The 11,809-nt window shown below is 50.2% G+C and overlaps 1 protein-coding gene across 1 annotated transcript; it reads left to right on the top strand.

Annotated features, from left to right (window-relative positions):
• Window positions 1–1,606: 1,606 nt before the first annotated feature.
• Window positions 1,607–11,495, top strand: LOC311376067 (contactin-4-like; the record flags this gene model as incomplete). Its single annotated transcript, XM_084490962.1, has 4 exons — window positions 1,607–1,734; window positions 4,686–4,861; window positions 10,705–10,822; window positions 11,337–11,495. Coding segments are annotated over 4 exons (581 nt in total), but the record flags the coding sequence as incomplete, so codon positions are not given.
• Window positions 11,496–11,809: the final 314 nt, after the last annotated feature.

Below are 11,809 nucleotides of genomic sequence, written 5' to 3' on the forward strand. Positions count from 1 at the left end.
GAACACGACGTGGCGCTTTTTTATTAATAACATCGCATGAATTTATCACAAAATAGACATTTTATGAACTCAACAAATAATCATGAGAATATCCCCGATGTGGATGATTACATTTATTACGTTCACTTCAAATGCCTGTAATGAAAGACCTGGCCCGAGGTATGTGCTGGGATTAATAATGTAAGACAATGTCATAAAAAGGTGGATGTGTTGACAGCACCCCCCTCTCCCCCCCCCTCTTGGAAAGACTTGTGGTTCTCAATGTGACTTTGAACAGAGGAAGCCAACTACACAGTAGGACGGCCTGTCAGCAGCCAGCGCCCCCGCCTCGACACAACAGAGGCAGCGAGGCTGGAGCCACCGCAAGATAGCCTAGCAAAGAGACTCATGGAGACATAAGCGTGTTGGTTTTTCAATGTATATCCTTTGGAATTGAGCGAATGACCTTAGTGCTATGACCATATACTGTGTATATATGTTGTATAATAATAATACTGTAATAGGTATAATTATGATGATGATGATGATGATAGTATAAATATTTGTGTTTATTTTTGAACTGCTTTAGATATTATAGATGGCATTATAGATGGCAGATGATTTCAGTTGCGGATAGATTAAAGACGTGCTCGCTAAATACGCCGGAACGTCGTGTTATTTAAGTTATACAGTGCTTTGGCTGGTGAACTAGGCTATAGGTAGGCAACACTGGCGAATCCAACCAGAGTTAGCTCCATGTTCCAACTGACAAACTCCCATCTCTCACTTCACAAGCCACTCCCCCAAAACAAATGACTAGCGCGCTAGTCTTAGCGGCCGATCGGCCTAACCTTGTGGCAGACTTCACTCCAGTTCAATGAGTGTACCGGGAAAGAGTGTGGGGGCGTATTTGGGCAGATAGATAGATAGATAGACAGACAGACAGGTCGGCTGTCCAATCATTTCGATCAGGCCCCAAATGAAACGACTGGGCGGCCTTTTTACAGGCCGGCGACATCCACAGATTCTGTTCCATCTTTTGTCCGAACATTTGATTAAATGACGCCGTTGGGATGTAATGAGAATATCAACAGACATGACAAAAAAGGGCTTCTAAAACAAATGACCAAACCAGCCTAGCATCAAAGCTATTAGCTTCAACCCGCGCTCAATCGATCAGACGCGTCCGATCCCTGTTGAAGCCAGCGAGTCATTAAGCGCAGGTACGACCGGGGAACACAAACAACCTGATCAACACTAGAACCGGCTCAATCACACTAGACATTCAACCGTCTTACAAAGACATCATTCTGCTGGATCTGCTGCCTTCCCCCGCAGAGTATTAAAGTGATGCTGCCGCTGCCATATAGCTCTTCATTCTCCCTCAGCAGACACTCTGCTGACTTTATGGACTCCGCACAGACAATAACAGCAACTCACTCTCTCTCTCTCCATGTTTAATGCATGCCGCTGCCTGGCTGGTACACACAGCGGCCCCTTCCACCCCTCTACCCCTCCACCCAGGGGGGGCAGCCGTGCATGCATACCCAATTACACTAAGGACCGGGTTGGACGGGTCGGTGAACACATCTCCCTTGTCTGTGTGTGTTTTTCTGCTGCTCTCCAGGATCTCTGTGCTGGACAACGGGAGCCTCAGGATCTCCAACGTCACCAAGAGCGACGCCGGCCTCTACACGTGCGCCGCCAGGAACCAGTTTGGGGTGGCGAGCAGCGATGGCAACCTGTTGGTGAAAGGTACGTCACCCGGGATCCGCCCCCCGTCCTGCCGCGTTACAGCGGGACCTCTGAGGGGGAGGCGGGACCGAGCCTGGGCCGGAAGCCAGACTCTCCAAGGGGGCGGGGTTACACCTGGTTTCCTGCTTTGTTACGGAGATATTCTAGCGACGGAAAGGCACGAGTGTTTTCCTCCAGTGTTTACTACCGCTGGCCGGGTTTGTGTCTACCAAGTACACACTTCCAGAGCAGAGAATAAACGTGACGCGGAAGGAAGTGAAGCGCCCTGTTTAGCAGCGTTTGAGCTGCCGCCAGACTCTAGATATGAATCTAAAAGTCTGATTATCTGTGTGATTTGTGAGATTCAAGGCAGGGTGTACATATTTGTGATCCCACCAACAACACCAGCACCTGAGTTCACAAACACCCCCTCCCCATAACACACACGCACACACACGCACACACACACACACGCACGCACGCACGCACGCACGCACGCACGCACGCACGCACGCACGCACACACACACACTGCATGCTACACTTTCACACCTTCAGTCAAGCCGCAAACTAACATTCATTCAATGCACGTTAGTTCATTTTTTGCAAAGTTGAGGCTGATTGTCACCTGCGACTTCGGGCCTTGACGTCTGCGTATCTCTCGCTCTCTCTCTAGTCGCTCTTCTGTACAGAATCCACCCGGCGGAGGGATAAAGGTGTGCATGATTTTGATTGGCTGTGGTTACAGAAAGCGTGACTTTTAAGTCTCACGGCATCCTGCACCACCACCTGTATAATTCCCCCCTTTCTGTGACGGTGGATAATAGCCACGGCGGGTTTGTTTAAGATTCCGATCCATTCTGAACGCGCGCCGCTGCAGAGCCACGCTTCCTCTGGTGGATTCTAAAGAGTGGCGTCGACAGCGGCGCCCCCATTAGAATACCTCAGGGTGGCTTCTCCTCCCAGGCCTTTTGAATTGCAAAGCCGCTTGTATGGCAACCCACAATTGCTTTTTCATTATATCTGAAGCCTCCTGCATGGCCCGATGACACCTTCATGCATACTGTATGTGTGTGTGTGTTTGAGCCGGGCTCTATTCATGACATTCGCCCTTCACGCCCCCCCCCACATCTCCTCCACACAACTCGCGTCAGAGAGTCCCCGTGGCAGCCCTCGGCGTTCTTCAAAACCACGGCCCACTCGCTTCAAGCACCTGTGATGTGTGTGCGTGCGTGTGTGTGTGTGTGTGTGTGTGTGTGTGCGTGTGTGTGTGCGTGTGTGTGTGTGTGTGTGTGTGTGCGTGTGTGCGTGTGTGCGTGCGTGCGTGTGTGTGTGTGTGTGTGTGCGTGCGTGCTTATGTGAGGTTGTGTGTGTGCGTGCGTGCTTATGTGAGGTTGTGTGTGTGCGTGCGTGCTTATGTGAGGTTGTGTGTGTGTGTGCGGTTATGTGTATGTGTATATGTGTGTGAGGTTGTGTGTGTGTGTGTGTGTGGGTGTGTGTGGTAATGTGTATATGTGTGTGTGTGTGTGTGTGTGCGTGTGTGTATTATGTGAAATAAATGAAGTACAGCCTTTAAAAAACCCACTAAAACAGATTGGCCCATGTCCTCAAAGAGCGCAGCGCTGGTTTCAGCGCTGCCTGAAACCAGTGGACTTAACACCTGTTTACTGGTTAAACATTTCCACCGCCGTCCAAACCAGTTCCTTGGCCTCGCCGTTTGTGGCTGCCAACGTGTGATGTCACCCCGCCGTCTTCAGATCTGTCTGAGGGGTGGGGGGGCGGGGGGGCGGGGGGGGGGGGGGGGGGTCCGTTGGAGAGGGTGAGGGGGGCCCGGTCTTGGCACAGGAGACCCAAGGTTCCCCCATCGGCCGTTCTTGTGATATGCTGCCAATCCGCCAGCACGCTGGTCTCCGGATTAGCCAGCCGTGGTCAGAAGCTGCTACCGGGGGTCCTGGGGGGGGGGGGGGTCTGAGAGGGGCCCGCCCGCCGCATCGACCCACCTGGTCCATCAGACCGCCGTGGCTCAGTGTGCGCCGTCCTCACCCTCACCCTCACCCTCACTCCAGCCACCCTCACCCTCCCCCTCCCCCCAGCCATCCTCACCCTCACCCTCACCCTCACCCCAGCCACCCTCCCTCCCCCCCCCCCCCCCCCCTGCAGATGGGGAAGATTATGTTGATGCCTGGCATGCTGGGCGGGAAATGGGAAGGGGTTTCATTATTTTTCTGCTGCCATCCAAAGCGCAAACAGAGCCAAATTACAGACTACCCGCTGACCTGCAGGAGAGAGAGAGAGAGAGAGAGAGAGAGAGAGAGAGAGCATCTTCTGGTCGGAAAGCCCAAAGCAATGTATCCAGGGATCTGGGATTGATTTTAAAATTAGATCAATTTGGCGAAACAAGGTAGTTGTTTTTTCTTGGACAAACAGTTTTTGTAAACACATGTGTACAAAGAATAATATTAAAAAGCTGGAGAAACATCTATTTCTATAAACACAGACCGATTTATTTTTTACATCGATTCAGAGTTCACCTGGACTTTGCATTCCCCCCCACCCCCACCCCCACCCCCCCCCCACTCCCCTCTTACGCACTTATTGTATGTTGTACGTCCTGGCACTTAATGTGCGCACTTATTGTATGTTGTATGTCCTGGCACTTAATGTGCGCACTTATTATATGTTGTATGTCCTGGCACTTAATGTGCGCACTTATTGTATGTTGTACGTCCTGGCACTTAAAAATACCACTTGCCATTGTGCAGCATCTTACCCTAGCTATCTTTGTAGTATACTGGTCACAGATTTACCTAGCAACTGTTAGTGCTTGGCACATGGTTCTATGAACATCCTTACTGTGCCGACAGCGCTATATTGTTGTACATTGCTCTGCCTAACGTACTTATTGTAAAGTGGCTCTGGATAAAAGCGTCATGCCAAACGCCCTGATTGTTTTTCGGTTTTCCTTCTCCCCAGAGTCCACGGCCATCACCAGCCCGGCGGGCCACCTGGACGTGACGGTGGGGGAGAGCATCGTCCTGCCCTGCCACGTGTCCCACGACGACACGCTGGAGCTCAAGTTCACCTGGTTCTTCAACGAGCAGCTCATCCACTTTGGCGCGCACGGCGGCTACTTTGAGAAAGTCGGCGCCGTGAGTTTTCCTCCGCGTTCTGCTACCTGTGCTGTGCTGTGCTGTGCTGTTCCGCGTTCTGTTCTCGACCCTGAGTGTTTTCCGCGTTCCGTTCTCGACCCTGATGAGCGTTCTCCGGGTTCCGTTCTCGACCCGTTCGACCGTCTTACTCTCAGCTCCCTTTTTGATTGAAAGCGTTATTGAACAACAATCGACAAGAAGAGTTCAAAAGGATAAAAAAACACAATGAAGCCCAAAGGCTTGTTTCCATCGTGGTCCTTAAAACCTTGTTCCTTATGTCGGCATTCCCACCCCCCCCCCCCCCCCCCCTCCCTGTTTAGAGCTGTCCTCTTAGTGGATTTTTTTTTGGATTTAAACGCAACGTTCATTTATTGGCCCTAATGGCGGTAATTATGACTACAAACTAACTATGAAATCCTAACATAAAGAAGCATTTCTGCCCGTTGTATCAGACTAATATATTTATGAAACGCTTCAACTCGCGCTCTCTTTCTCTCAACTGTATCTTCTGGGAAGCACAACGTTTAATCCTCTCGTCATTATATCAAATGCTTCCCCCTCCCCTCCGAGCCCGATAATCACCGAGGAGTTGTGTGTGTTTGCCGGTTGGTCTCCGACGGAGTACCTTAGGCAAGGCACTCCCAACAACGTGCTCGGCCACGCGCCGCGTTCCATCACCTAGGAGCGCCCAATCATTTATTTATCTTTTAATTAGGGGAAACCAATTATAAGGTCTAGGCTTCTCAATCACACACGCTCAGGCTTGATTCTGTGTATATTGTCGCCGCGAGATGCGCCGGGGAATTACAGTGTAGGTGTAATTGGGTTTACCTCCGGCGGTCTGAGGCCCTCCCCCCCCCCGCTGGGCGCTGAGACGTGTTTAACCAACGCCACGGTGACAAGTTGTCAAGACATGGCTGCTCTCGTTATGGTCAGACCTCAAACAGACCTCCATTTTATATTCAGGGAATTTGTGTTAAAGGTCCCATGGCATGCTATTTTATGGATGCTTTAATGTTAGTGGGCCCCTAATACAGTACTTGAAGACGTTCAAGAAATTCAGCCTTGGTGCCGAGTTGCAGCCACTACGAGCCAGTCCCACAATGAGCTTTCCACAAACACGCCGTTTTTAGAGGCGGGTCAAGGTGGAGGGTGGGGGTGTGGCCCTGAGCAGCTTGCGGCCACGGTACCATGCGCTAGTGTTTACAGTGGAGCACTGAACACTCCGGGTGCTCCGGCGGGAGTCCTGGAGCTCTATATCTAAATAATATCATATTATATTTAGATATCTATATAATATAATATATATATTATCATGGTCAAAAGCTGTTTGCGCCTCCGGATGATATTATGAATCTCAAACGACGGGTGTGTCGGGTTCTCAGACGCCTCTGGTTCTTCCACTTCCACGTCAATATTAAGTACAGACTGAACCGCGAAATGGAGGGGAAAGGGATTGTTGCCCGCGATTGTTGCCCGGGGTTGTCTCCCGCCGGAGCCCCTGCTGCCCGCCGGTGCCCTGCTGCTCCGGCGAGAGACAACCCCGGGCAACGGGCAGCGTTCAGCGGGCAGCGTTCATCGGGCAGCGGGGCTCCGGCGGACAATCCTGGGCAACAATCCTTTTCTCCTCCATGTCGCTGGTTCCCAATTCCTTCTCAACCATGGCCGAGATAACCCCCACTACGAATCTCGTTGTGGAAATACCAGAGACCTCAGAGAACCCGACGCAGTCTAGTCTTTTCACCAAATGCGAGCTTTATGCAAGCTTGCGTTATTGTGTTGCGTGTTATGCGCCATAACACCGACAGCAAAACGGTTATCCAAATAACAAAGAACACAGTGTGTGTATTCACACACACACACACACACATGTGGCACTCGCACGGTCCTAGCTCATTATCTCATTGGCGGGCCAAATTCTCTAGGCGGGCCAAGCAGAGAAAGGGGAGGTAACCTGGCCCCATATGACAACATATGGGGCCTAAGCAAGATACCTACTGCTCGTTTTACACTGAACGCAATTTTTAGCTACTGGGGGACCATAGGCAGGCTAGGGGAACTCATATTAATGTTAGAAAACCTCATAAAGTGAAAATGTCATGCCATGGGACCTTTAAAGCAAGGTTGACAAGGTTATCGCCATTCGAGTTCTCATCATCTTTTTCCCATGACTGGGTCTCTTTATGAATGAGGAGACTGCTGTAATTTATGGAAGTAGAAGCTTATACATATATGTATACAGTAACATATGTGAACCAGCCCAGGGTTTAAGTGTTATGTGCAGTGGAAACAACATCATTGACTTCCACAAGCGTCACCCAGAGACCAGCCTATCGCCTCCAGCATATTAATACTGTTCATTAAGTCTGTAGGTTCATGACAGTGGAAGCGATGCCGAGTGCGAATCCCAATCATTCTGCGCAATCTCCCTTTTGGCTTGAACATGCTATGTAGCATAGTAACAGAACACAGAGCACGTACACACATTAACACACACACACACACACACACACACACACACACGCAGGCTCGCACACAAACACAAACATATACGCACACACACACACACACACACACACACATACACACATAGACACAGGCACAGACACACATAAACACACAAACACACACACACACACACACACACACACACGTACACACACACACGCACACGCAGGACTGTTTAGGTATACCGTTTGGGGAATACAAGAGACAAGCCATCCGATGTGAATTACCATGAGCTTGTAACAATCTGGAGCCCACCCAGGGGCTGGAGCCGGCAGCCAGAGGCAGTAAAGTGAGCCGCGTCGTGGACACCCCTCTCCTCTCCCGGGCTCCGTAACACTGCACATCCAGCCTCGTTAGTAGAGTCCGACGAGCAGGTGAGCGGACGTGAAGCTCTGGAGTCCGAAGATTCAGATTATCCGAGTTGTTATTATCTGAGAACGTTTTTCTATTTTTTTTCTCATTTTCTAATTTTTTTTCATGCTACAAAAAAAAAATGTGGCTTTGTACGGCGATAGGAAGAAAGGAAGGATAGCAGCGTGCGATGATGATGAGCGTTTTTGATTTTGTTTTTTTTGTGCGTGGGAAACTACGACCGCACTGTGCGCCGTTTATACAGAATGAACTCTCTGTGTTTAAAGTCGCCAACCGAAGCCAGCTACTGTTATCTGAGCAAACAACGTTGTGATGGAGATTAGAATGAAGTAGCAGAGGCGGATGTGGTGGTGGAGGCGTTTGTGGTGGCGGTGGAGGTGGCGGTGGAGGCGGCGGTGGAGGTGGCGGTGGTGGTGGCGGTGGAGGTGGTGGTGGCGGTGGAGGTGGTGGTGGAGGCGTTTGTGGTGGCGGTGGAGGTGGTAGTGGTGGTGGCGGTGGTGGTGGCGGTGGAGGTGGTGGCGGTCCTGTTGGGCGTAGTGGCAGCCCCATTAATGTCCACACGCAAACAGTGTTTCGCCTCCAGGGTCACGTTAAAAGGCAGACTGCAGAACACTTTGTAGTAGGAAGAGTAGAAAGAGTCACAGCTCATTGTTTGACCCCCAGTGTTTCCCTGGAATGGCCCAGTGAGACGGTTATATGTACTGTTCACAAACTCACCTATTTCACTGGCTTCTCTCTACATTACGACCAGATAGGGGGGGGGGGCGGAAGAGAGAGGGAGAGAGAGAGACTGCACTGCATACCAAGCAGTACTCTCTTTAGGGATTTGTGTTATATCTGGCTGCAAGGCATGATGGGGAAAACATTACCGTGGTCACCCATCTAGCCAGTTTTCTTGTTTTTATATTTTCTATAAATGCCTTTTCTGTCCCCGGCAACAAAACACAAATAGAACACTAAGTTGTAGGAAATGGTAGTTTGTGTTTCCTCTTTTTTCTTGTTCTCGCAGGCGTGTTCATGATACCACATCACCATCGGTGTCACCGAGCAGATGTTCGTACGTATATTCAACTGACCAAGTGCTTTGGTCGTTTCATCTCCTGACGTCCATCAGATCAATTCTTTGGACGCTGTCCGCTCCGCTCTCTCTAAGGTTTCAACCCGCTCTGGCACTCTGGTTCGGTGGATTAGTTGCTAGGATACCACGCATACATGGTCATGTCAGAGTTTGTGGATCTTAATTCCCACTAGATGCTGTCCTTTTATCCGGTGGCAATTAAGAGTAGAAATGTTTCACCTGGGTTAATTTGTTTACCTCACTTGTTTATAGTCCTTATAGTTTCCTTTTCCCACTTCCTTTGTTCAGTGCTCAGTGTTCACTGGATATGTTACCTTGTGGTATTTACCGAGCAAGTTATTTCTTATTCTCATTCTCTTTTCTCTTCATGTTTGGAAGGAAAGCTTATTAAATCAAGATCAACAATCTGATCGGAGGAGACCATTCTCTCTGTCCAATTTGAGTTCTCTTCTCTGTTGTGCTGAAAACAATCGCTAGAACCCCAGCGTTCGGTGTCAGTCTGTTCCCTTTCCCCGCAAAAGCATCTCAGCGCTATCCGGCGGTAATCACGGGCGGCTGCTGAAGGTTTTATCTCAGGGAAATACTCCTGGTTCTACATCAAAGTGCAAAGACAGGATCCCCGCTCTGTCTTCTCAGCCTCCTGCCCACGCTCCGATAAGACGTACAACTTAACACCGGCCGCGGCAGCAGAGTTCAAAGTTAATAATGCATAATGCATCGAGCGGACCTCCGCCGGCCGGGCGCGATCCGATAAAATGAAAAGGACGGGCTCATAAAAAGCCTTTTAATTCCCCACAAAGCAGCCGCCTCATCGTTTATCTCCCTCTACTTGGATATATTTGTCGAGGCCTGGGACCCCGGTCATAACCTTCGCCTCCATTATCTAATATATGAAACGGGAAAAGTAATCACAGTGACATTGCGCCGCTATCTCCTGTCCTCGCCGTTCCCGTTGCGTCTCGTTTGCTGGGCGGGTCCCTCATCTCGGCTTGTCTCTCCCCTGAGCAAGAGCAGGGCCCCCCCCCTGGCCGAGCAGGGGCCCCCCCTCCCCCAGTGGAGCAGGGACGGTGGCTGTGGGAGGACAATACCGGGAGGCTGCCTGTTATCCCAATGCACAGATCCAGAGAATGGATGCCTGTACCTGATTGGTGAGCACATTCACATGATAGCCATGTGAATGTGCTAGTCACACCTGAGCGTGATAATACGGGTGAAAACACTCTAACGTGGTTTAAAAAGAAGATAATGTTTCCTGTGGTGAAGAACTATTGATTTACTAATATCGGAAGTAACACGCTCACACTAAGACTTCTTTATAACTGGGTGCTGAATCCCCCGGGTCATAATAATATTTGAAGAAAGCAAGGACAGCACTCTCAGTTATATTCAATCAAAACTTTTTAATCGCCAACAACGGACGTTTGGGGCCGTGCGCCCTTCTTCAGCGCACAATGACGATTTCCAAGAAATAATGGCGAATTCGCCATTATGCGCTGAAGAAGGGCGCACGGCCCCAAACGTCCGTTGTTGGCGATTAAAAAGTTTTGACCGAATATCACTGAGAGTGCTGTCCTTGCTTTCTTGAAGAACTATTCATCCCAGGTCCAGTTTTTCCAAAGGAATGCAGTATTGGACTGTGTACTGCGAGCAGACATTTTGAGTTTCGGACAGCGAAATTGGAGGGGAAAGTCTGACAAGATAGCAAGTGACAAATTGCCAGTAACTATAAAATACTATAATACACATATCGGGAACCAAACCATGGCATGATTTTGTACATCAATGTTTTATAAGGTTGTAAAAGTTAGAGTTTGAGTCTGAATATATATACTGTATATTTATTCTACTTGGAGTCAGTATTTTTTTTCTTTTGTGTTGCCGTTAGCGATCTGCTGGGGACATCATGATCCGGAATATACAGCTGAGGCATGCTGGGAAATATACCTGCGCCGTTCAGACCAAGGTGGACAGTGTGTCCATCGCCACCGATGTAGTCGTCAGAGGTAAACACACACACACGTACGCACACACACACACACACTCACACACGCACGCAATCACACGCACTCACACACGCACACACACACACACGCACTCACGCACGCACACACACGCACTCACGCACGCACGCACACACACACACACACACGTAACCATATCCTTTCGACTGTTGTCCTTCACTCCCTTGTTTACCTGTGTACTCGATCACCGCGGCAACCCGCGTGCACTAGAGTCACGACGCTGTCGTTGTTATAAATCACGTTTTAAAATGTGCAGCAACGGTATAAATACGCACGACTTCACGCCCTCCCTATTAAAGTAGCAGGGGGGTGAAACAAATGGCACTTTAATATGAAAAATCAGACACAGGAATCGTCAGCAGATGTTACCGCCAACAGATATCACCTCCCTTGTCATTTAATTACATCCACCGCAAGCAGGAGGAATGATCCTGCTACTGTACAGCTCTCCCCCCCCCCCACCCAGTCCTAGCTGTGTGTTCTGGGTCCCCTGCAGGCCCCCCCGGCCCCCCTGTGGAGCTGCAGGTGACGGAGGTGACAGAGGCCACGGTGGCCCTCAGCTGGGGGCCCGGTCTGGACCACCACAGCCCGGTGATGAGCTTCACCATCCAGGCCCGCACCACCTTCTCCCTGGGCTGGCAGGCAGTCACCACAGGTGGGCTGCTGTTGTTTTTGTCTCCTGGGGTGCGGCGGTTGCAGTAGGTCTGATGTCTTCCAGGGTGCGGCGGTTGCAGTAGGGGCGCCGGGAGCCGAGGAATGCCCGCGGGCCGGCTAATTGGCCCTGGATGTGTACAGGGTTGTGTCTATTCGGAGTGTATTCTCCGAGTGCGTTATTGTTGTGTTCTTTTCTGAGCCTCGTTGAAATTAAGTCACAGCTCGGGAAAACAACAAGTAGGCCAAATGTATTTTTAGCGGGGAAGGACACTTTAGTGCACCTAAGTGGCCGGCCTGTCGCATGTCTATGTCATC

Source organism: Micromesistius poutassou (assembly GCF_964030765.1).
Source record: "Micromesistius poutassou genome assembly, contig: SCAFFOLD_6191, whole genome shotgun sequence".
Lineage (NCBI taxonomy): Eukaryota > Metazoa > Chordata > Actinopteri > Gadiformes > Gadidae > Micromesistius > Micromesistius poutassou.